This window comes from Taurulus bubalis, assembly GCF_910589615.1.
Source record: "Taurulus bubalis genome assembly, chromosome: 18".
Lineage (NCBI taxonomy): Eukaryota > Metazoa > Chordata > Actinopteri > Perciformes > Cottidae > Taurulus > Taurulus bubalis.
This window is the reverse complement of record NC_136606.1, coordinates 20,183,191-20,209,695: the sequence shown is the minus strand read 5'-3', so window position 1 is coordinate 20,209,695 and position 26,505 is coordinate 20,183,191. Positions and strand designations below refer to the sequence as shown.

The following is a 26,505-nucleotide window of genomic DNA, read 5'->3' as shown; positions in this document are numbered from 1 at the left end:
TTAATGGATTTATTTGCGGATCGCACTACATCTCTTTGTGAATGGCTTCACATTTACGGGTGGCTTTTTTGAGATTCGTGTGCTTTGGATTCGCAAATGCATTTTTTTCAATATGGACCTATCCGTAGCCAATCAGACGTCGCCCTCATTTTCAACCAATCACATGAGTGCAGCTCTCCCCTCCCCTCCCCACGAGGGGGAGCGTTACAGTCAGTGTTGCCAAGACTTTCTCGCTTTATCTGGCGACTTTCCAAATCCTCTTGGAGACTTTTTTTGTCAAAAGCAACTAGCGACAAATCTAGAGACCTTTTTGTGTTATTGGAGACTTCCTGGTGTCTTGGAGACTGACGAGAAAGCGCCACACGTATCGTTCTGCAGTTACTGTCCTCAGCGAGGACCAGTAACCAAAGCAAGCAGGGATACCTTCTAAAAATAACCCGCAATAGACGGAATCCGTGAAGTAATGAGCTTTATTAAATTTAGCATGTCCAGAAATCCAACTTTCTCTGCGATGGTTAGCATCTTCCTCTGCCTTTTGGGTGCGACCGCAGGTGCCTTTTTTGTTGCAGTTTGTTTTATCAACATTATGTTTTTTTTTCGGGTAGAAAACTTGCAAACATACAGCACTTCAGAGTCACACTGTTAGCGATTGAACATTTATGTAAATCTGACTATCCGAACACATTCTGTACTGTACAGGAGACGCTGCACGGATGAGATTGATTGACAATGGTGTACAGTACAGTCCCTTAGCCAATCAGGACGCAGAACACAATGCGCGTTCAAACTGTACACTGTAAAAAAAAGCATGCAAAATTACACTAAAAAAAACGCGAAACAGCGAGGCCACGAAAGGTGAACCGCATTATAGTGAGGGACAACTGTATCACTATATTCCTGTCTCCTACAGCTTCCATTACAATTATGCAAATTAGGCAAGGACGTCATTTAGCGACTTTTAGGACAGCCAATAGCGTTTTTTCTTGCTGAGGAGTTGGCAACACAGGTAGTTACGAAATTTGCGGAGGTAAAGTCAGAAGTCAAACAATGGCGTCTGGTACACATCCACCATCTTAACTGTACCAGGGCAGCCCAAAGGGCCCATCTGACCACGGGGACCCGAAGCAAGCGGCGTGCCGGTCCGGTCTTCTCTCAGTCGGCCCAAAGTGGGAGATAAACTCCAGTGCAGTACAACAGTCCACTCAGCAGACACTCGGGGCTCCGTGGTCCAATCAGCTGCAGCACACTGACATGAAACATATTCTAACAGACGGAAACAGCCATGTGACGCAGCATCCGGTTTCATAAATACTGACTGATATGGATGTGTTCAGAACATTTCAGAACATCCACACATCTTCAGATGGCCCTTTGGGCTGCACTGGTACAGTTAAGGTGGTGGATGTGTACCAGACGCCTTTGTTTGACTTCTGACTTCACCTCCGTAACTGTAACGCTCCCCCTCGTGGGTAGGGGAGGGGGGAGCTGCACTGATGTGATTGGTTGAAAATGAGGGTGACGTCTGATTGGCTACGGTTAGGTCCATATTGAAAAAAATGCATTTGCGAATCCAAAGCACAGCAGGGGAGTCTCAAAAAACCCACTCATAAATGTGAAGCTATTCACAAAGAAATGCAGTGCGATCCGCAAATAAATACAAATCCACAAAGAAATAGAAAAATCAACGCACAAATACATACAAATGCAGAAATGTATTTGTGTTTTTTTTTTAACATTTATATAAATCATTGGAATGTATTTGTGAATTGTTCTGTGTGCATTTGTCATTAATGAGACTGAACTAACCCCATAGCTTACAGGTTGAAGAGATGCTGTGGCAAGAGATGACTTCTGTATTCAAATGAACTCATTAAATACATTTCCACGGTTGCAAATAGAATACATGTGTCTTTCTCAGATGCCTCCATGCTATCTTCTGACTGTTATATCTTCTGGTTTGAAGAAGGAAGCAACCAAAAGTGAGTTCATGTTTGGAATAAACTTCCATTATCCAGATAAAGAATATTGCTGGCAGACAATGAATGTGTCCTGCTAACGAGCTCCACTGCTGTGCTAACATGACTGAAAGAATTAAAAACATGCATGTTCCTTCATCACTGTTCACTAAAGACTATCAGGTAGCTTGTTGTGAAGGGACCGTGTTCATAGGACCAGGATGAAGGGACCGTGTTCATGAGACCAGGATGAAGGGACCGTGTTCATGTGACCAGGATGAAGGGACTGTGTTCATGAGACCAGGATGAAGGGACTGTGTTCATGAGAACAGGATGAAGGGACCGTGTTCATAGGACCAGGATGAAGGGACCAAGTTCATAGGACCAGGATGAAGGGACCGTGTTCATAGGACCAGGATGAAGGGACCGTGTTCATAGGACCAGGATGAAGGGACCGTGTTCATGAGACCAGGATGAAGGGACCGTGTTCAGGAGACCAGGATGAAGGGACCGTGTTCATGAGACCAGGATGAAGGGACCGTGTTCATGAGACCAGGATGAAGGGACCGTGTTCATGAGAACAGGATGAAGGGACCAAGTTCATAGGACCAGGATGAAGGGACCGTGTTCATAGGACCAGGATGAAGGGACCAAGTTCATAGGACCAGGATGAAGGGACCGTGTTCATAGGACCAGGATGAAGGGACCGTGTTCATGAAACCAGGATGAAGGGACCGTGTTCATGAGACCAGGATGAAGGGACCGTGTTCATGAGACCAGGATGAAGGGACCGTGTTCATGAGACCAGGATGAAGGGACTGTGTTCATGAGACCAGGATGAAGGGACCGTGTTCATAGGACCAGGATGAAGGGACCGTGTTCATAGGACCAGGATGAAGGGACCAAGTTCATAGGACCAGGATGAAGGGACCGTGTTCATAGGACCAGGATGAAGGGACCAAGTTCATAGGACCAGGATGAAGGGACCGTGTTCATGAGACCAGGATGAAGGGACCGTGTCCATGAAACCAGGATGAAGGGACCGTGTTCATGAAACCAGGATGAAGGGACCGTGTTCATAGGACCAGGATGAAGGGACCGTGTTCATGAAACCAGGATGAAGGGACCGTGTTCATGAGACCAGGATGAAGGGACCGTGTTCATGAGACCAGGATGAAGGGACCGTGTTCATGAGACCAGGATGAAGGGACCGTGTTCATGAGACCAGGATGAAGGGACCGTGTTCATAGGACCAGGATGAAGGGACCGTGTTCCCTGAGCTGTTATCGCCCCCTGCTGGAGCAGCACAGCGGGGCAAATCTCAGAAAAGGTATTCCATAAGTCAGGTTTAGTTTATGAATTTGTCTGAGGTCTGAGTTTTTTTAAGCTGCAAAAGCATGACCCTGAAACCTATTCTCCAATGATGTGCCTTCACTTCCTGTCCCACCAGACCTCATTGGGCCGGACCAGACAAAGGACTCTGAAAGGCTCCAGGAGGACGGCGATGAGATCCAGTTCAGTCTGCAGGGACCGTGTTGCTCTGACCTGTTCCTGCAGCTGCAGCTGCAGCATGTAGCATGACTTCACTTTTGGCACAGTTTATGCTGCCTCTTTTACTGTTCATGTTATTTGATCTTACCTTTATTAAGCCAGGAAGGTCCCATTGTGATTTTAAATATGTTTTCCAAGGGGGTGTTGGCAAAGACATAAAAGCACAAATAACAGACTCACAAACTAAACAGCAAAGAGTTAAAAACTGTTTATTTTTTAACAGACAAGTTGGCAGTGCCATTCAGTTCCAGGACAATCAGGCTTCAAATAGTCCTTCATCCCGTTATACTATACTATGTGCTCGTAAAATAATCTATTTTATTTTGCAGTGTCTCTGCAGCTCACACCAAGATGAGTTTGTAGAAACTGTAAAAGCCATTTCACCAAAAATGGATGCAGGTTCTAGGAATGATAGACCTGGTCAGAAGAGAACATGCAATGTGAACATGTGTCACAATGACCTGCGTGACCTCGCTGCGTATGTATTCACACACCCGGTTGTCTTTTCTGTTATCGTCCTCATGTTCCTTTGAGAGCTGATGGAAATGATGTCAGCTAACAGGAGGCAGTGGTTTGACAAGTGAGATTCAGACTAAACGATCCAATAGTTTGACTGAGACGACGACACAGAGCAGTAAAGCTGCCACACTCACCCTCATGCCGGTCCTTTGTAATGCTCACCGTTCACACTAGAGGTCAGTGTTGCCACATGAACGTCAGCTAAACACCATTTATAGCCGGTCTGTCTTTTCTCTTCCCATTGTTTACTTTATTACAAGAAAATAAAATAGGCAAAGATATACTGTATGTGCTTCTGCTGCCAGAGCTTTACCTGCAAAACGTGCTGCAACAAGAACAATAATCTTTGCATTCACTTTAAATTTGGGGATTCTTGTTTTTGCCTATATATGTGTTAATGAACACGCAGTTGACATTAGGGACGCAGACTGGCCGTTGCACGTTCCAGCCTTGTGAGCGATTCTCTTCCTCTCAAGTTAGAGCCAATTAAATGTTAGATGTTCATGACGGAAAACTGTGTATTAAGGAGCCGAACTTCCGGCTGTTCGGGGTGCTTTTGACGGTCAACCTGCTGTCAAGGTTGCAGCTCTTATTACTTTGGTTGTGATCAAGGAAAATTAATTCAGAGAACGAGAGAAGTTGTTTGGCTAAGTTCTTCCGGAGGCTACACCAGGCATCCAATAATTATTACGCGCTAACAACAAGCTTGGATCCATCCAGCCGTGTAACAGTTCATGCTGGTGATGGTGTCATGGTGGGGATATTGTCTTGCCACACTTTTGGGCCTCTTAGCATTGAGCTGACCCTATACGACCAGAGTACATCTTCTGATGGAGGCTTCCAGCAGGAGGACGCTCCGTGTCACAGAGCTCATCTCAAACGGGTTTCTTGACCATGTCGATGAGTTCACTGGACTCTATGGCCTCCTGTCACCAGAGGGGATGAGGTGGAGCGGGAGATGTGCATCATGGATGTGCAGCTGACAAATCTGTAGCAGCTGTGGGATGCCATCATATCAATATGGACCCAAATATCTGAGGAATGTTTCCAACACCTTGTTGAATCTACAAAGAATGAAGGCCAAAGGGGTCCGACCCGGTACTAGCAAGGTGTGCCTAATAAAGTGGCCGGTGACATACATACACACAAATATATTTAATTTAAATTGTGAAGCAAATCCATCTTAATTTTGCGTGTGAATGGTGGCTATGTAAATAAAGTTGAGTTATTATTATTGTTCAGAATAGAGTTCAGATTAACTATAAAACGCTGTTTGAAAAGGTGCTCTAAATAATAAAAGGTTCTCTAAATAGGTAGTGAGGGTAATACACTTCCTTCTCTACTAGGAGTCATGTGCAACGCTTAGAACAGAAAGATGATAGAACAGATGGACTAGTCATATTATCTCAATACAAAGTACCTGGAGGAAGCAGACCAGTATTCATTCTCACCAGGAACAGCAGCTTACTTCATGACGTCACCCTCTGGTCTTGCTAATAAGTTCACATGTTCACTGTAAAGAGGTTTTACAACCAAACCAAATATGGAAACCTTATTTTAGCCAGAGGCATCTTGAGAAGTCCGCCCCCCGCCGCGCGGTGGCAGCACTGCGCTCCTCTTCCAGCCGCTGTGCCGGAAATGAGGAGTAGAACAAGAGCGGAACGCAGGAAGGGCTAAAGCCCCATGCTAACCCGATGCTAACGCAGTAAACACCGAGCAGCGCTCCCGCGGCCAGCAGAAGCAGCGGACCGACGGACGGCTCTCTCCCCCGGCAGCACGGGACGCGGGCAGGGATGCGCGGCGGCCCGGCGTTCACAGCCTGAAGCCTCTCTCGCGGCGCTGAGAATGCTGAAAATGAAGCTACCGATGAAAATGGGCGAGGAAGGAGGCGACGCACCGGCCGAAGACAACTCACTGGACCTGTCGGAGCCCCGGCACGCCAGGACGGCTCCTCCCGCCTCGGGGTCCGGCGGACCGGACGAGCCCCCCGGCGCGTACCCGTCCCTGGACAAGGAGGCCGTGTTCGAGTGGTTCGGCCTCCACCTCAACCCCGCAAAGCGGATCGAGTTCATGTGCGGGCTGCTGCATATGTGCCAGCCGCTGGAGCTGCGCTTTCTGGGGTCCTACCTAGAAGACCTCGCGAGGAAGGACTACCACGTCTTGAGAGACTTTGAGTTCCGGGCAAACAGCCCGAGCGACCTAGGCGTGTTAACGGACGTGGTGGACCCGGTGGTGCGGTCCAAGCTGCTGGTCTGCCTCTCCCTGCTCGGCTCCGACAGCCGGGAGTGCGCCGGCATCCTGTTCCGCATCCTGAGCCATGTGGACCCGGCCCTGTTCTACCGGGGCTACGACTGCCCGCTGCCCGCGCGCGGGGAGCCGCGGCACCACGCGCTGCGTCCGCCGCGGCGGGACGGGAGCGCATGCGGGAGGACGCAGCAGACCTGCGGCTTCTCCGCCAGCGACACCCCGGCGGGCCCTCTGGAGCAGCTGGCGCTCCTCTTCGCCATGGCCTCGCTCCACCCGGCCTTCCACTTCCATCAGCGGGAGATGGTCCGCGGGCAGCTGGACAAGATAGAGCTCGCGCTAACGGAGGAGGAGCGGCGCCTCAGCCGGCTGCGAATAAACCAGATAACGGTACACGCTAACGGCTACATGCTAGGCTAAGCTAGCTGCAGCGCTGCTCCGCTTCAACCGGTGTTCGTGTCTGTAACGTTAGCATAGCCGCGTCACGGGTGAAGTCACTCACACATACGCAGTGACTTGGCTGATAGCAACAAGCAGCCATTGCTCGGGACGCGTGCCGTGTTTGCTCGTCATGAGCTGTCAGGGACCGCCGCTAGCTGCGCGTCCATTACCGCGTGCTCCAGGAAACGCCAGGAGCGCGCGGCGGTGTTGTTATCTAACAGCCCGCAGCTCAGGACTACATTACCCAGCAGGCCACGCTGCGATAAAGCCGCTTGTGGCCCCTTATTAACCACTTATTATAACTGTTGACGAAATCAAGCATTCTGATTGGTTGAGTGAGTCACTGGGTGTGCTGTATTGAGCCATGTTTATTGGCCTGTTTACATTTACCAGAGCGTTCCATATCAGTGCACGCTCAAAATAACAGATTTTACACTACAGTTAGTTGATTTCCAGTGAGAGACAATTACTGCCAGTAAATCAGACTTTCTATAGTGTGTGTGTGTGTGTGTGTGTGTGTGTGTGTGTGTGTGTGTGTGTGTGTGTCTATGCAACAGCCACAGCCACACTTTTCTCTCTCTGAAATGCGGGACTATTTTCTCTATCGCTGGAATGCGATACACAACGTTTGGTGGCCACAACTATTTTGTGCTGAAAGGCAGCTTACTATTTATGTCTCAGGTAACCATTTTAACTGAGACATGAAGGCAATGAGCTGCTAGTCGACCTGTACATTATTGACGATACAGTACTGCCTCTGGACCTTATTGCTTAAGAGTGACACCTCACTGGAGTCTGAGGCATGTCACCAACAGGACCAGAGGACTCTATCAGATGTTGTTGTGCAGCTGTGACCTTTCTGTTTGTCAGCAGTAATGAAGTTCACTACTAAGGTCATCAGCCATGCAGATGGTGACTTCCTGGACGGAGCTCTTTCCCACTTGTCTCTCAGCTGTTTGTCATTCCATCACACGCTTTATGGGTTTTACCCTTCAGGTTCAGATCAAAAACCATAGATGTAGATATGCGTGGGGGAATTATGTGAGCTGGCTTGTTAACATGGATGTATGAGGAAATCTGAACAGACGTTCCTTTCTAAAAGGTGTATCTCTAACTCTTTGTCCGTCTGGGGCGTCTTCTGGATGTTCTGCCTTTTTGCTTTTAACCCTCTGGAGTCGGGGGTCATTTTCTTGATTTTACATAATTTCTTAAATTCACTTTTTAAAGTCACTTGCTTATGATAGATACCCATGTGTTTTACATCTAAAATTGCAGAACAATCTCAGCTCTCTATATAATGAGGCACCATTGTCATAAGGCAAAAGTGTAAAGAGAAATATTACTCTAAAGCTGAAAAATGTAATCTAGATTTTGGAAAATCTTCATATCTCTTGTGAAAACATAGCTTTACTCAGGAGGTCGAACTGTTTTGGTGCTTGAAATTAGTTTACCAAAGGTCTTAGGTTCACAAAAGCAGTGAAATATATGAATACAAAAATGGTAGAAACATGTAAATAAATGTCTAAAATCAAATTTATTATTATATGGTGGGGTGATGAGCTGTGGCCTGCAGTGATGATCTGGCAGAGACGGACTGGAGGCTGCTAAAGCGATGCTGCATGTTGTCCTCTGGACCCTGGCAGCTGCAAATCATCTCTGTAAAATACATTACTAGTAGTTAGTATAAGTTCACTGAAAGAAGTAACAGGATAGTGACAATATTTGATTATGCCCCGTTCAGTCTCAGACCCATTTAGCTACTGCACAGCTACTTCCGGTTAGCGCGCAGCTAACCTAACAACATGGTCATTTCAGTCTCACAAACACATAACAGAGATCCCACACTACTAAGCGTACTACGTTCACTGAACGAAAGTTAACGGGGATCGTGACAATATTTGAACACCCACCGTTCAGTCTTATAGTCAGCCTGTAGACATATATAACCCCGTTAGCGATCGTTAGCTCGCTACCCGCTAGCTTTGTGTTAGCAGCAGCTCTATCTGGCTACAGGTCCCATTACTAACGTAAATATGCTATTGCAAAGTTCAGTAAATGCACTTACCCATCTTCCAACGGATCCCTTTGCGTGGCGTTGTCCTGTTCATCTCAGGGATCGACTCCTTCAGGCTCTATTTATAGTTGAAGCTGCGTCGTTCTCCAGCATAGCTTCGCTCAGCCAGCCTGCTCTTTTTCTCTCTCTCCCGGTGAAGCTGTGTACGCATCATATGACACGTCTGGGTGTGTAGAATGCTCTATCTTGCTGTGTGAATCTCATATGATCTCGCGGACAAAAGGCAGAGGAAGCTGAAGTTTAACTAAATCTTGGAGACGTGGAACCATATTTCTGTGCAGAATTATCGTGACTGAGTGAATATTTTCAAAACGGCAGTATCGTATAGCGCGTGTGCGCGCTCGAAGACCTCGAAGGGTTAACAACCAGATAACTCTGTCAACCGTATTTCTTTAACGGGCCCCTGGAGTCTGGGTTTAGAGCAATGTTCAGGGAGACAGGAGAGACGCCTGCCAATTATAATCATAACTCTATCATAAAATAAAAACCATACACGGTGTTACTCATGATTGAAGCACTTTGAATCTTTGTCTCCACCAGACAACGTCTGCGTTCCTCTACCAGTCTTCAGTCGTTGTCCATAGAGATCCTAGAGTTATCCCTTTTCCCCCAACCTAGTTCCCAACTAGCTGCTGCTTCCTGCTTCCTTTCCTCAAGTCGGGGTTATTAATCAGTGGAAAGGACCAGACATTGTCCTTTCCTTGGAATGAAACCCTCTAGTCTGTAATCATGCACACGCTCACTGTATATCTTTGAGGCAAAGGATGGATTATTGAGCCTCTGACCAGAGTGCTCAGGGCTCTGACTGAAGTGGTGGCAGTATCCCGTCAACTGACCGATCAATGGCATTTGTGAAATGTACATGTATGACTGGAAGAATGAAGTCCTGTTGGGAATACGCACCAAACTATGGAGCTTCAGAGCGATCAGACCACCAGCCTGTAAACCAGGTTCAACGGCTGAAGCTCGATCCCAGAGCTCTGAGCCGCTCTGCCTTGGTCAGGTGGAACATGGGCCGTTTACTTTTGGAAATGAATTGTCAGCATCTATTACAAATAACCAGAATCCATAGACGTACAGAAAAAGTGATTTGCAAATTAGGCGATGATTGAAAGTGTTAACTACAAAAGACCTGTTGGTGCTGGACTTCTCCCCATCTCTTTTAAGGATGACTTTGACCTTTAAACAGTCAGTTGCTACCACTTGGTCTGTGGCTCAGCGGGTCGTCTTTCAATCTGGAACCCATCGGATCCCCGGCTCTTCCGTCCATGTCCACGTGTCCTTGGGGAAGACACTTGATTCCAGCTTGCCTCTGACGTTCAGTCCTGACGAGCAGGTGGCAGCTTGCGCGGCAGCCTCTGTCACCAGTGTGTGAACGGGTGAATGACGACGTGAGGTGTTGGAGAGCTTTGAGTGGTCGAGGGACTAGAAAATTCCATTTACCATCACTCTGACTCTGCTATAGCTTCAATGAGTGTGACTCACTGGCATGCACTGCTCCTAATGAAACCACACATGGCTCTTTAGAGCTCTGTCCTGTCTCTGCACTGTCTCTCAGGTGTGGTCAGAGACAGAGAGGGTCCTGGAGGTTCTCTCTCAGGTGTGGTCAGAGAGGGTCCTGGAGGTTCTCTCTCAGGTGTGGTCAGAGACAGAGAGGGTCCTGGTGGTTCTCTCTCAGGTGTGGTCAGAGACAGAGAGGGTCCTGGTGGTTCTCTCTCAGGTGTGGTCAGAGACAGAGAGGGTCCTGGTGGTTCTCTCTCTCTCAGGTGTGGTCAGAGAGGGTCCTGGTGGTTCTCTCTCAGGTGTGGTCAGAGACAGAGAGGGTCCTGGTGGTTCTCTCTCTCAGGTATGGTCAGAGACAGAGGGTAAACTAAACAATGACGGAGCGGTATACACCGGTTCAACCGTACGGTATGAGTTTGTCATATACCGTCATACCGGTCGCTGCTCTTTGTCAGGCAACAGCATTTAATGTTCACAGCTTGAAGCTGGAGGAGCAGCGGACCTTATGGTGTCACTTGACTTATGGTGTGCAAGAAATGACGTCGCCAAAAGGCTTGCTGGGTAAATGACACCGCCCACACAGGAAGACTTTTCTTTTGCAGGAAGAAGTTATTTCCTGTTCAGCAAAGTGGGCGGGCTTTACCCATCATGCATTTTGCCGATGTCATTTCTTTCAAACCATGAGTCAACTTCTATCCGTGACACTTAAGTAGCTTAGACCGCTGTACATGTATCTGTGACTGTAAACATTAAATGTTGCTGCCTGCCGAAGAATGACAATAGTCTTTACGGCTGTGCATGTGCCACTGGTATCAAGGGATTCCCCTGGGTCCTAAATCCCTCCCAGTTTAGCTTCCTATGTACCAATCAAAACAGCTGCTAGCCAGTTGCGAGCGAGTGGTGAATAATGATGGCGATCCTTTTCGGCGTCAATAAATGAATGTGTTTATTTTGAAAAAAAATACCGTGATATACCGTGGAACCGCCAGAATCTTTCAAAATACCGTGATATGAATTTTTGGCCATACCGCCCAGCCCTGATGAGAAGTCACTTAACCGTTATTGAAGAGTCAAATACGTCCATGTAAAATGTGTTACTGCTGCTAAAGGTCCTGCAACACATAAAGGGATGGGACATTTCCAAGCTAACTATGAAGCCTGTGAACAATACTCTAAACCAGGGGTCGGGAACCTTTTTGACTGGGAGAGCCATAAAGGCCAAATATTTCTAAATATATTTCATTGAGAGCCATATAGTATTTTTAACGTATCATAAATTAAATATGTCTTACTTTTAATGCGACTTCTGGTGCTGCATGGTTTTGCTGATGGCCTTGTAGTCTGGTTCATACGTGGTGAGGTTGAGCTTCATGCAGGCGTTGAGGCTTCCATCAGTTAAACGTGAGCGTTTCCTTATATTGCCAAAGCACCCGCAAAGCTAGCGGAATTCCCGTCACCTTGCCTGGTCCGCACACGTAGTTGCTGCTGACTCGCCTGCACTCTCCGCTGTAGCTCCTCGCATGCCCTTTTCCTGCTGTCCCCCGCTGGATATTTCAAATGAAGCATGGTGCGTATCAAAGTGCCGCTTTATATTTGACTATTTCATCGATTCAATCTTATCATTGCATATTAGACATACCGCAGATCCTGCTCTGTCCACAAATGCTAATTCCTCTGTCCACGCAGCCTGGAATGCACGGTAATCATCGTCTTTTTTTCTTTTCGCCATCTTTTCCGTTACGTTAAGGGTTGAAGCGGATAAACTAGTTGGCTATCTGATAAAATTGATTTCTTCACCTTTTACAATGACCCGGACATGCTCGCGAGCCATTGGTTCCCTACCCGACCCATGGGTGACCCGTGAAATTTATCTTCAAAACTAATTTCTGTTTACTTTAAAATAACACAGTATTATTAAGAAATATCACAAGTATTTTACTCAAACTCAAAATTGTCTGGGGGCCATATGCCGTCACCGGAAGAGCCATAGGTTCCCGACCGTTGCTCTAAACTAAAGCAGTATGTGTCACGGTTTGGGGTTTTCTGGGTTCCTGTTTTTTTTTTTTTGTAGTCCGTGTCCTCTGTGTCCTGCACTTCCTGTTGTCTGCCTGTTGTCTGCCTCATTGTTTCCACCTGAGCCTCGTTACTCCACCCTCCCTAACTGGGTGTTTCTGGTCTCAGGAGCTGACGGGCCCCTCCCCCGTGTTGGGTCTGGGGGAATGTCCAGCGTCCCACCCAGCCTGCCGGCGCTCCAGCCGCTGGGCCGCACAAAGAGAAGGTGAGGAGGAGGAGGAGGAGGATGATGATGATTACCTGCTGGAGTTACTCTCAGCAGTCTCTGTGGATTAATACTTACCAGACTAAAAGCAGCCACAGTTATGGATGGAATACAAACCTCACGATAAGTTAAACTGGGTGAACTTTCATTATCAGGTCACGACCTGAAGAAGCCGTCTAGCTCCAGAAGAGAGAAATAGAGCATGATTTTTATTTTACTTTTAAATACAGGATTTACCGTCTAAGAACAGACTCACACAATGTTGTTTCAATGTATTCTTTATATATGGATATGCTAGGATGTTCACTAAAACAGGTGTTTGACCACATGTGAGGTCAAGTGATTCCAGTGTTTTAGTGGCATTTAAAGAGCTTTAAGCAGGTTGATGACTATCTGGATAGTGTTGTTCATATATTAGTATGTTGTCATATCCAGCCACAGCAACATGTACAGCAGACTGCTTCATGTTTTCAGTACTGCTTATAGAATGACTATGACCTCATAGCTCTGAACATATATGATGTGCTCGTTGTGTGAAGGTGATAGTATAATATTATAAGAGGATAGCATAAGTCCTAACCGCCCCTCCCCTCTGGCTGCAGCGGTGCACATCGAGGGCATCGTGCTCAGGGGCATCTCTCGGACCAGAGTGGACAAGGAGTATAACTTTGAGGTAGGTACCGCTGCAGATGTCATCTGAGGTCGGTGAGACTAGTAGACTGCTCCTCTTGAGTTTAGGTGTGTCACCTTAACACCTTCAGGTGCTCTCTGCTTCGGGGGATGGCCAATCCTGTTCCTCCTCCAGAGTATTTCCATATATATATTAGTATCTATCAACACGCATTATAATTTAAATATGAAATATTCATATTACTTCCCATATATATATGTGTACATATGTATATATATGTGTACATATGTATATATATGTGTGTGTATATATATGTGTACATATGTGTATATATATGTGTACATATGTGTACATATGTGTACATATATGTGTATATATGTGTACATATATGTGTATATATGTGTACATATGTATATGTGTATACATATGTATGTATATGTGTGTGTGTATATATATGTATGTGTATGTATGTATGTATGTATATATATATATATATATATATATTAGTATCTATCAACACACATTATAATTTAAATATGAAATATTCATATTACTTCCTATGTGTATATGTATGTATGTATGTATGTATGTATGTGTGTGTGTGTGTGTGTGTGTGTGTGTGTGTGTGTGTGTGTGTGTGTGTGTGTGTGTGTGTGTGTGTGTGTGTGTGTGTGTGTGCATCATAAAATACTATTATTCCAGATCTCTATAGACATGCTGCTGCTGCAGGCGACCGAGGTTTTCATACCGACCACGTGTGTGTGTGTGTGTGTGTGTATATGTATATGTATGTATGTATATATATATATATATATATATATATACACACACACACACACACACACACACACACACACACACACACACACACACACACACACACACACACTTGCGTGGTCGGTATGAAACCTCGGTCGCCTGCAGCAGCAGCATGTCTATAGAGATCTGGAATAATAGTATTTTATGATGCCAAATACTGTGTTTTATAGAAAGTAGTAAAAGTTCTAAATGCAGATGACCATTTGAGTAAAGGACAAGTTTCTAAGTCTCAACCATGACGAGTGGAAAAGGAAGGAGCTTCTAATCCCACTCATCATGTGGATCTCAGGTCCTTCAGAGGTTAGCGTGTGCGTGTGCTTGTGCCTTTGTGTCGTAGTCTGAGACTGTCCTGATGTGTTTCAGGTGAAGTGGTCCGACTCTTCTTCCAGCAGTGTGACCAAAACACATCTGGAGCTGGAGAACTTCCTTCTGAAGGTAACGCCTTCTTCTTCTGCTCGTTCCCATGCGGTACGAGGAGTTGTGTGCTTTACCATCACACTAATCTAACTAGGACTGCACTTCAATAGAAGTATGAATACACTTTGTTTGTTGACAATTTCCATAATAAAGTTTTACTGTATGAGAACCTTCAGCTCGTGCTACCGGCCAGCTGAAATGAGTTGACTTTAATTAATTAGTATTATTTAGTCCAAAAACGCTTTGAGCTTCATCTTCTATGAGCCCCCAGGTGATGTGAGTGCATGTCGTGAACAAGTCGTTTGCTGTTGCCTCACAAGGTCCTGCTTCTGTTAGCCGGCTCACCGTAGCTCTTCTGCCTTTTTCCACCTGAAAAGGACAAATAGTTTGACTAAAGTTCAGTTGCATTTGACTCCAGATGGAGGCGTTTACACACAGCGGACTGCTCCAGCTTCCTTGTGTAGTTTTGCAGACGGCTGTATTTGTCTCCTGCAGCTTCCTAAGGACAAGTGCTCTGAGTCTTTTGAGAAGGGCATCCTGAGGCTCCTGAACCAGGGGGGCCGCAGCGAGAGCCGGGAGCTGGAGAAGAACCTCAGGTACTGATGTCCATATTCATGCTCCACAGGGAGGAACCTGGCTTTAGTCACACAGGAAATGGGTTATTTCAGTGCTGGCCGATAAGGTCTGGCTCTTCAACGGCCTCGCGTTCAGATGATGCACATGAACCTCATGCACACTAAGGCTGTCAAAATTGCTCAAAAATGACGTTCGAATATTCCCTTTAAAAAAACACATTCTGGAGATGTAGCCTCAGGTTGCTTGTCGTTGAATGGTAAGCTAACTCTAGCTTACATAGCTTACACACTACTTTAGTTGCAGGCTCAACAAGTTTCCCATCAACAGACCAAAATCCGGAATGTTTCCAGACATCACTCTTTAGATTTTTCGTGGTTAAAATCACTTTTTCTGCTGCGGTCAAGCTGGGTTCTGCACTTTCCGCCATCTTCCACGCAGGTCAACTAGGGTGACCAGATTCACGATAATTATCCTCCAAAATACTTTTTTTTTTTTATTAATTTTTTTACATTAGAATATTCATTTTTACATTCAAAATTCTGTTTTTAACAACTATTCGTTGACAGCCCTAATAGACACTGATCACCAGGATACTTTAATTCACACAGGAGCAGACACCATGTGGTTATTTACTATGAATAATGTGATTTATAGAATCACCAGGAAACCTGCTATATTGTGATGTATGACCTTATTGAGACGTGAAATATATCGTGATAGAAGGTTTTGCCAGAGATTTTTGACCTGAACTTGAATGTCATTATTCTCTCCTAGAAGTGAACCGATGCATGAAACTTATGAATAGCAGCCATGCCCAGAAATCACAGGATGAGATCAAAACTGAATGTTGCTCTAGAGGCAGGTTCTCAAAGTCTGATCTTGTGGACTCCAAGAAGCAGTGATCCGGATCATCAGGGTTTTAAAGTTGTGAAAAGCCTTTATGAGCTGTGGGTCACTGCTGATCAGCAGGTCAAACTGCAATGACTCACTTCCACTTGGTCCAAACAACAGCATGCCCTTGTCTGTTTATCCTCATTGCATCACTTTCCTCATGTCTCTGCTCCAGAGTTCAGATCCACTCCTGTTGTAGATCAGCTCCTTCACGCGTCTCTACTCGTCTTCAACCTCAATACGTTCTACTGTAAACAAGAGGAACTGTTGTATGTTTGTTTGTGAAGGAGGAGGAGGCAGGTTTTCAATGTGAACCAGCCTGTTCCTTGTTGTCATACAGAACACACACACACACACACACACACACCGGTGTCATGAGTTTCATTTAGTGGAAAGTGAAAGTGGACGTGAGCCACGTCTCTGCTGCCCTCTGCAGGTCGTAGAACAAAACAATAATAATATTCAGGTCCATTGTTCTCAAGGAAGGCTTTTTGGAATACAACTGGCTTCATTATGAAGTGATTTTCACAAGATTCCTCCTTTATATATACAAAAAACTACGTATACAAATTAAAAACCTTTACAAGAAATTAAACCTTGAAAGTCCCACATTAGAGAGACTTATACAAGTGAGAAGAAAACTTGTCAGGGTGTAAGAGGTCATGTGAAAAGACATGCCAACAGATGTGAGCTACAGATTTAAATGTGTGCAGGTTTATTACTGAACAATCAATAAGCCATAAGTAAACTAAAGTTGTGAAGGTGTTCACCCTGGAGCTCCATGTCCCTGCCTTCAGGGAGAGGTTCCTGTCGGCTCCCCCCGTCTTCAGGCAGACCAGGAAGGTCTGCAGCTTCTTCAACTGTGACTCCAGTTACTCTACAAACCCAACCTGCTGCAGATGTGAGTACAGACGAGTCCACTTTAATAACCGCCAGGAGCACAGCCTGAAGAGGTGTATGATCACTGTTGTCAAACGAATGCTTTCCTCTGAAAGGCGACTGCCAGCGGGGTGAAGACTACCAAGGAGACTGCTCTGATGCCTCCAGTCAGGAGGAAGGTGAGAGGATGATTTACTCCACGTCTTTATTCAGAAATATTCTGGTCTTTTCCTGTTTGTCTCCTTTCATAAAGGAATAATAAGAAAAAGGACACCTTTGACTTCAATGGACAATGGATTCCAACAATGCAACAATGGATTCCATGCCGATGAATCAGTCCCACTAATACTATAATAATAATAATAATAATAATAGTAGTAATAATAATAATAATAATAATAATGTGAAAAGCACCTCCATCGTGTGTCATGGTGCTTTGTTGTGTCCTCTCAGATATGGAGTCGTACGCTCAGGGACACAAGAAGAAGCTCGGGACCAAGAGTCCAGGTCAAAGGTCAGTAGACTGTGTGCTATAGGACCGACCCAGACCAGGTCAAAGGTCAGTAGACTGTGTGCTATAGGACCGACCCAGACCAGGTCAAAGGTCAGTAGACTGTGTGCTATAGGACCGACCCAGACCGCGACAGTCCATCCTAACAGGACTCCTCATAGAGTTGTATTGAAACATGTTGACCAGGGTTTGGAGGAGCAAAGTACGTTTATTAATGGTAGCAAAACATGCCGAGGCTACATTCTTTACGATTTGATAACGCTCTTGCGGTCGACTGTGTTGACTCAAAGGATCGGTAGTTCGCTCCCCGGCTCCGCTAGCCTATGTCGGTGTGTCCTTGGGACTTAACCCCAAACTGCTCCCTAGCTGTGCCTACTGTGTGTGAATGTTAGCTCCTCATGATGGACAGGTGGTAGCTTCATGGTAGCTCCTCCCACCAGTGTGAATGTTAGTTAGTCCTGATGGACAGGTGGTACCTTCATGGTAGCTCCTCCATCAGTGTGAATGTTAGTTAGTCCTGATGGACAGGTGGTACCTTCATGGTAGCTCCTCCATCAGTGTGAATGTTAGTTAGTCCTGATGGACAGGTGGTTCCTTCATGGTAGCTCCTCCATCAGTGTGTGAAGGATGAGGAGTAGTGTTAATGAGCTTTGAGTGGACTGAAGACGAGACCAGATCTCTACAAGTACAGTCCATTTAGCATCTTCCAAGGCCAACGCTTACGTTCCCTTTCTCTCCACCAGTCTCTCTAGTGCCAGGGGCCCCCAGGGGGACAGTCGGAGGGGGGGCCCCCAGGGGGACAGTCGGAGGGGGGGGCCCGCTGCAGAGCTCAACGGTCCAGCAGAGAGGAGGAAGAGCTGTCCGCTGAGGAGCGGCCAGGACCCTGAACAGGTGAGGGCTGTTTGTACAACGGTACACATGTGTGCAGGCCTTCAAAGGGCCTCTTTCTTATCACCAGTCAGAAAGAGAGATGATTCCTACCCGTTAGGTTCTGATTGCTTGTGGATCCGTGGTGTTCAGGTCTGGGCCCACATGTTGAAGTGGTTCCTCATGTACCAGCAGCAGTGAGGGTTCTAATGATTTAACTGGACTCTGTTCCTTCAGGCTGCTATTAACTGTGTGCTGTTGGCTGTTACCTGTATGTTAAACCTCTATTGTTTTATTAACATACACATTGACGTGTGCAGCTGTTGCTCCTCCTGCACAACGCACATGTGGTGTGAAGCAGAATATTCAGTTAAATGATATCATATTGCGACATATTGAGAGGGAGGAAGGTAATAAAGCGTTCACACTAAGAAACTGTACTAAAGGGATAAGAGCACAGTCCCCGCTGTCGCTCATCACACCGGGTTCATGAGGTGATTCCTAACCGGCTGACCAGAACAAAGCATTTCAAATAGAGATTAACAATTTCAAATGGTTTTCATACACAATCTTACAAGCTCAATTTTGACAGCGATATACTGTATAGTGTCTCTATCCTCTTTACACTGATGCTCTGGGATTTATGGCTTGAAATAACATGAGTTATATAATGTTTAATTATCCAATTGTATTAAAAAAATGTGTAGTGTTAATATACTTCAGCCAATCAGCTTGTAGCCGATTGGCTGTGACGGAGCTACAAGCCGATTGGCCGATGCAGAGTGGAGCGAACGAGCTGGGGTGTACGGTGGGGTGTACGGTGTTACCATGTCCTGGATGTAGACTGGACCCGATCTGTTCGTAGCACGGCACGCAAGTACCAATGTTTTGAAGCGGATGCGGGCGACCACCGGGAGTGGAGTGGAGTGGAGTGGAGTGGAGTGGAGTGGAGTGGGTGAATTTCGGTTAAAGACCAATCGAGCTGCTGCATTCTGGATGAGCTGCAGAGGTCGGGTGGCACTAGCAGGTAGACCTGCAGGAGGGAGTTACAGTAGTCAAGGCGAGAGATGATCAGAGCCTGTACGAGAACCTGTGCTGCCTTCTGGGTGAGAAGGACGTATTCTCCTGATGTTGTCCAGAAGGTTGTTGTGGTGGAGAAAGGAGGAGACTTCATTGAAGATAGCTCGCTCCAGAGTTTTGTAAAGAAAGGGAAGGAGAGAGACAGGTCTGTAGTTGTTGACTTCAGACGGGTTGGGAGAGGGTTTCTTCAGGAGAGGGTTGACTCTTCCTCCTCCAGAGAGTTGGGATGAGTGAGAGAGTCAGTTGAAGGAAGGGCTAACAGAACAGAACAGACGAGGCCAGAGAGGAGGGAGAGAGGGAGTGAATGTTGCGACGGACAGGTGCAGAGTCTGTTGATGTGGGAGGGTTGTCAGTTCCAGAGAGTGGGAGAGAGTAAGAGATGAAGAAGTGGTCCGAGACATGAAGTCAGTGAGGTTACAGTGAGGTTAGATGTAGAGCAGTTTCTGGTAATATACCAACTTTCACCACAACAAACATGTTCTAATGTCGGCCAGAATTACAGGAACTGAACATGTGACGTTGCGTTGATGCTGAAACTTGTCCTCCTCCCAGCAGCAGAACCCGGAGAAGAGAAGCCCCCCATGCTCTACTACCAAGAGCCGACCGCCCACAGACAGGTAGGCCACGGTCTGACCCTCAGCTCCAGTGCTACACGGCCGACTGTCAAATATAAGAAGGAAAGAAGTGTCACTGATGTCCAACCTACTCCTGTTCCAGTGGCAGGACTTCACACTTATGTTCACACCAAACACGGCGCGACTAGATTACGTGCAAAGTCAATGCACAGACGCGATGGGTTGCGGAGATGCACATTTTCCGACGGGCGACACGAATGGCGCGTTTGACGCGGCGCGAATTATATTATGAACCCAGACACCATGGAGTTTGATGTTCCACGTATGTGGAGTTTACACAACAAGTATAAAGCAGAACTAGTGGTTATTTATTCCATGGTCGATAGCGGAAGTGAAAGCTCTTTTCGTGGAGAGAAGCAACGGAGATAAGCCACGCCCCCTTTGAAGCGGCACGAATATTCACGCCACCTTTTGGTGTGAAGACACTTTTATTGTCGAGCGAGTAAATCGTGCTGCGTTTGAGGTGCACGCAGCATTACAGGGTTCTTCCGTCATGGAAAACCTGGAAGAGTCATGGAATTTTAAAATGGTTATTTCCAGACCTGGAAAAGTCCTTTGAAAGAAATAAAATCCCAAAGTTTAGTAAAAGTCATGTAAATGTGTTATATTCATGTGTTCATGTAAATGTGTTATATTCATGTGTTCATGACGTTCATTTACGCTGAGTTTGAAATAATGAATATGCTTTTAAAAGAAAGACTCAAAATATAAGCAGGCATACATACAGGCATCTATATAAATGTTTATTCTTTTAATCAAACTATTGTCTCATTCATTTGTGTCATTTAAGGTTTACTGTATGCTTTGTGTTCTCATTGTTAGTTTAAATACTACATTTACTCACTTTTTACTGTTTACACCCAGATTTCACTAAAAGTTTGTCATGGACATTTGGTTTAAAGTCATGGAAAAGCATTGGTCAGAATGTGTATGAACCCTGCGTGTGTCTGTCCATGCTGCGCGTGTTGACATTGCGCCGCCCCTTGTGTCTCTGCTTAGAGACCAGGTGAAGGGCGCTGCCTTCCTAGCTAACGGCAGGCTGGTGCTAGCTCTGTCCCCTCAGAGGCGAGGTGAGTCTGGACCCTTTTAAACTGTGTGTGTGTGTGTGTGATTAGAAAACATCCCAGACCTAAAGCCTGAGCTTCCTAGTGGTTCTGTGTCTCAGAATAACCTTTAGCGTGAAACTCATGACCAGTCATTTGCACCATAAAGTGCCAGATTACAAACACCACGCCGTGTCTGTGTGGAATGTGCTGTCAGCTTTACAGTGTCACTGAACACAACACGCAGGTCCATGCTGCTTACACAACAGTACACAGTTCCACGTGCAATGCGCTGCAGCCGGCTGTCTGCTGTCTAACACACGTGTTGTTGCAGATGGAGGTTCTGGTCCGGACACCTATGGTGAAACCTCATCAGAAAGCTACAGCTCTCCATCCAGCCCTCAAGACCCAGGACCAGAGAGCCTGGACAGCGAGGACGACAACAACAAAGGTAACACACACACTCTATGTACAAAGTACACTTACATAATGACTGCCACAGTGTGCTCCGTGCGTCTCTTGCTGACCTTATCTTGTTTCTGTCAGATACAGACAGCCACTCTGATGACTCAAGCAAAGGTCGGGGCCCTGGCGTGTTCTTCGCCCACCAGACTGATGCAACTGTGGTGGGGGAACAGTCTTCCAAAGTCCAGCAGACCCGGGCCGAGCTCTGCCCAGAGGTCCCGCCTTTTTCGGTCCTCCCTCACGGGGCGGCTGACTTTCCACTGGCCCCGCCTCCCGGTCAAAGTATCGTCCCCGATGGGAAGCCCTCTCCTGGGACCCTGATTATGCCGGGGCCTCCAGCTGCCCTGGGCCCTGGAGTTGTGGGAGACCTGGAGAAGAGAGATGTCCTGCCGAGCTTTGGGATTCCGCCTATCAGCCTCCTCCCTTCAGGGAGTCCTGCTGTGCAGCCTCTGGTTCAGAGGTTCAAAATGGCAATGTCTCACAGCCAAGGTGGCACTGATGGAACTCCAGGGAGTTCTAATCCTGCTGCCCCGCAGGCGTCCCACCAGGCGTCCCACCAGGCGTCCCACCAGGCGTCCCACCAGGCTCCCGTTAGAGCCCTCGGTATCATGTCTCCCGGCCCGACTTCCTTCTCCTCTCCTCTCACGCCCTGCCAAGACCCGGCCTCCTCTCTGCCTCACGTGGAGCCTTCGCAGGCCAAGCACCCCGGCTTCACGTTACCGTCCGGCCTGCCGTCGCCCTACACGCTGCCCCCGGCTCCCGCCTCCGTCTTGCCCGCTGCAGCGTCTCCTGGACAGGTGCATGCAGCCGTTCCTCCGGCGGTGCCCACCCACACCCCCGGCCCGGCCCCCAGCCCCAGCCCGGCGCTCACCCGCAGCACGGCCCACAGCGACTGCACGTCCTACAGCAACAGCAGTGCGTCCTGTGGGAGCGGCCCTGTGGTCTCTGGCAACACCATGGCGCTTCAGTTCCCACCCCAGCAGCAGCAGCAGCAGCAGCAGCCGATGGGCTGCGGGACCTGCGGGTGTCACAACAACTGCGGTGGCCGAGGCGGCATCGGCAACACCGGCGGGGTCGGCGGCGCCCCCGGCTGCCAGGCGCCCTTGTTCTTCTCCCACCAGATGGCGGCGGCGGCGCGCCAGGTGTTCAGCGTGCCGCCGCCTCTCTTCCAGCTCACCAGCCTGTGCAGCAACGGCTTCCTGGCCCAGACGCAGCCTCCTCACCAGGCCAACGGGGCGGCCACGCTGCCTCCCTTCTTCCCCACGGCGCCGCCTCCGGCACACCCGTCCCCCTACGGCCCCCTGCACTCCCACAGCCACGCGGACTTGCCGTCGCACATGCTGGGCACCCAGGCTGCAGCGGTGGCGGCTGTCGCAGCCGCAAACTACAACCTCCAGCAGCAGATGGCGCCGGCGGCCTCCTTCTGCCAGCGCGTCTACCAGCACGTGTACCCGAACCCCCTGGGGATGCTGCCGGCCGCCGCACTGGGAGGAGGCGGAGTCAATAAGAAGAGCGGGAACGTGTCCTGTTATAACTGTGGAGTGAGTGGCCACTACGCTCAGGACTGCAACCAGCCCTCCATAGACTCCACGCAGCAAGGTAGTGCAGCTACACGGAACCGGGAGAAACAGAGGACCCCTTAGCGGTCGCTCCCAGATCCCCAGCAGTCCAACATTCACACTGAAGAGTTAGGCCTCATCCTCACCACGTGTATCTCACCTCTGAGTTACCTCCTTCCGTTTGGTTTATTTGGCCAGAGGAGAAGTCGTGCCGCTGGAACATTAACATTGCATCAAATAACGGCACCAGAATACTAACGCGTTATCTTCAGGAGACGGAGAAACATTGCAGCAAGCAAACCCACATAGACTAGGGAACAGTTTCAGGTCCCGTGAAAAGGTTTAGGGCCGCTGCACTCGCTCAGTCATCCTCCACTAAAACAAAGCGGTCTGAGAACCTCTGATGGAAGCCTACATCACCCCGGTCTTTAAGTCCTCATGTGCTCGCGGCCGCGAGCGAAATGTTCTTTTGTGATGTTCCTTTGTTTACCTCCGTTGGGCCCAAGTGGCAGCAATGCGTAACGGCACGGCCTCAGCGCGTCTCCTGACACAGTGTTCGTGCTGTACTTCGTCCATGTAGACGTGCAGGTCTCCCCTCAAAGGGAGGCGCTGAACACTGTGTCAGGAGCGGTGCTGGCAGCGGCATAGACCCATGTTGAGTAGTGGCAGGCTAGAGACCCTCAGCAGGCTCTAGTCTGGCTTAGTTTGAACGAGGTGAGTTCAGAGCGTCACATGACCCTTCATTGACCTTCAGTAATGTTGAGCTGTGTGTGTCTGGGTGCATCTCTTCACGTGTTGTGTGGTGGTCTTCACATTGCAGGTGGCTTCCGGCTAAAGTACGCAGCCTCCCACATGTCAGATGCACTTGACAGTGCCGACTGAAGAAGAGGAGGACGAAGAGGAGTTCCTCTGGTCTTGCGGTGACTGTCTGTCCGCCCTTCTTAAAGAGAAAGTGACCTGTCGGCTCAGTGGACACGGCCTGAGTCTTGTTGTCATGGAGATGAGTCGCTGTCCCTTTTTAGTTTGTCGTTGATATTTTTGCACTGAAGGCTAAATGATTAACTTATTATTTAATTATTAGGAAGAGATTTTGAGGATTGTTTTTGTTTTTACATTAAAGAGCAGACGAGTCTCAGCTGAAAGTTCTTAAACACTATTTCTAAAACAGAATATTTATTCTCTTCCCTCATTACGACTGTTCACCTGGCATTTTATTGTCGGAGAGAATTGTAACCTCTTTCCAATATGAAATCCAAGAAGTCACGTTAGCTAAATGGATTCAATGTTGGTTGTTCCTGTTTCCTCATGAAGGCCTGACTGACACATTTCTGCCCTTAATGTTGTGTTTGGACGTCATTGCTGCTTTTTATGATTTCATTTTATTTTTACGTGGTTCTACTTGGTCAAATGCACTACAGTGAAGCAGGACACCCAAGTGCACTACACGTCTGCACAACCAGGCAGATGTAAGGGTTTAAGTTCCTCTCCGTATGAACCAGTAGAAGCTCCAGATGCACAAAGAGAACCTGACCCAGTGACAGACGTCTCTGGAGCGTTTACATTGTTTAAATGTAGAGAAGCGTCAGCAGGTGCTTTAGTTGCTGTGCAGAGGCGGAGCCACAGGAAGTGGTTCAGTAACGAGGGCTGACTGAAGAGATAATCACTACTGCTCGACCCGCTTGATATGTTCATACAATTAGTTTTGTATTCTATGTCGAGGCCTCCAGAGTTATTAGTTCACAGCTGGGTTATGAACGCAGAACAGAGGAGGGCCATGACCCACTCTGTTTACTTAATGAAGTGAATTAACCTGGAATATCCATGTTTTTAGTTTTCTGACGGAACTGATAACACATTTGACTCCATCTTGTGAATAAACACTTGAGCACTTCCCGTGCTGCCGCTGTCAAAAGCATAAAGGTTGACTTGTTATGAAGTGACAGCTTTCATGGCCAAGCAGTGGTGGAGGATATGGAGACATAAGTGTACAGTGTTGAATACATTACAATTAGGTGGTGAAATCATTTAAGACGCAACCTTTTCATTATTTTATGAAAAACAAATGTTCATATTGAAATACAAATTCGTATAGAACTGGTTTATATCTATATTTTACACAATCCATGTTTATCTATTACATGATGTCTTATGAATGTATTTAATGTTGAACACTTGAGAGTTCCATGTTTACGGTTGTCATAGGGATGACCCTGATCACATGGTTTTTAGTGGTCAGACTTGGTTCCCGTTCTCCTCAGACGTTCTCCGTGTTCCTGTGGTTTCTCTCGTTCTTGCTGGTTCATGATGTCCAGCCGGGTTCATGGCTTTGTGGTCGGACTGAGACTCGGCTCCTAAGTCGCTTTCAGGGCTTTTGGACGCTCTGCTGTTTGTGTTTGTGTCTGCTCATCCTGTCGGTGCATAAGGGAAATTAAAATCTATGCATACATACATACTTCTTGAATGTTTAAAATGACAAACAGGAGTGGCCACTAGTGGAGACGATGAGATATTTGATGTAAAGGACACGCCCCCTCAAACGCACTGCTGGGAGACCGAAGCGCCTCCACGGTCTCTTTGAGCTTTTGATGTCAAACTGTTTCCCAGAATGTTCCACTTTTCATCCGACACTTGAAGTGGACCAGAAGGTCCAGAGTTCTGTGTCCGTCAATCACAGGCCGGACCAGAAGGTCCGGAGTTCTGTGTCCGTCGATCACAGGCCGGACCAGAAGGTCCAGAGTTCTGTGTCCGTCGATCACAGGCCGGACCAGAAGGTCCCGAGTTCTGTGTCCGTCGATCACGAGCCGGACCAGAAGGTCCCGAGTTCTGTGTCCGTCGATCACAGGCCGGACCAGAAGGTCCCGAGTTCTGTGTCCGTCGATCACGAGCCGGACCAGAAGGTCCCGAGTTCTGTGTCCGTCGATCACAGGCCGGACCAGAAGGTCCCGAGTTCTGTGTTCGTCGATCACAAGCCAGTGCCCATTGGGAGGAGGCATCAAACCATAGAAGTGTAGAAAACATCTTTACACGTGCGAGCGGTCACTCTGCCGTAATGTTTACTGTACTCTGATGGTCAAATATATTTTTGGAGCGGAATTTGGATTTTATGCAACATATTGATGTTCTTTTTCTGTAATTAAAAGCAATAAATCTAAAAATGCTAAATGAATTTGTCCGGACTGGCTTGATTTATTTTTCCCAGGTTGGGCAGCGTGCCTCACCTCAACGTCAGTGTTAAATGAATTGTAGCTGGTGTGTAATTAAACACACTAGTCTGATCTGGGCCAATGGATTTGATGTAGTCACATATTTATGAGCAGTAATGTGACCTCTAGTGGCCGGAGCGGTCACTGCATTATAACCTATGAGTTACTAGTGATGGCGAGATGAAGCTTCCTGAAGCATTGAAGCTTTCCATCCAATCGGTTCGCTCATGGGCCGAAGCTTCATGGGGCTTCATTTGCTCTACTGCGCCACCAGGTGGACAAATGTAAAACAGGCAGTGATCATAACGACACCATGGCTTTGGTTTGTGAAGCTTTGAATTGAATAAATTATGTTTGTGATGCC

At 47.4% G+C, this 26,505-nt stretch overlaps 1 protein-coding gene across 1 annotated transcript; it reads left to right on the top strand.

Moving 5' to 3' along the window:
- Positions 1-5,870: 5,870 nt before the first annotated feature.
- zcchc2 (zinc finger, CCHC domain containing 2) lies at positions 5,871-23,893 on the top strand (the record flags this gene model as incomplete). The annotated part of the gene is made up of 15 exons (XM_079234479.1): positions 5,871-6,659; positions 12,469-12,565; positions 13,168-13,238; positions 14,379-14,450; positions 14,928-15,028; positions 16,697-16,800; positions 16,895-16,957; positions 17,232-17,296; positions 17,580-17,584; positions 18,033-18,180; positions 19,789-19,853; positions 20,871-20,941; positions 21,249-21,365; positions 21,461-22,978; positions 23,759-23,893. 15 exons carry the CDS (start codon positions 5,871-5,873, stop codon positions 23,818-23,820), a joined length of 3,348 nt encoding a protein of 1,115 aa, XP_079090605.1. The 3' UTR covers positions 23,821-23,893.
- Between the last annotated feature and the right edge of the window lie 2,612 nt (positions 23,894-26,505).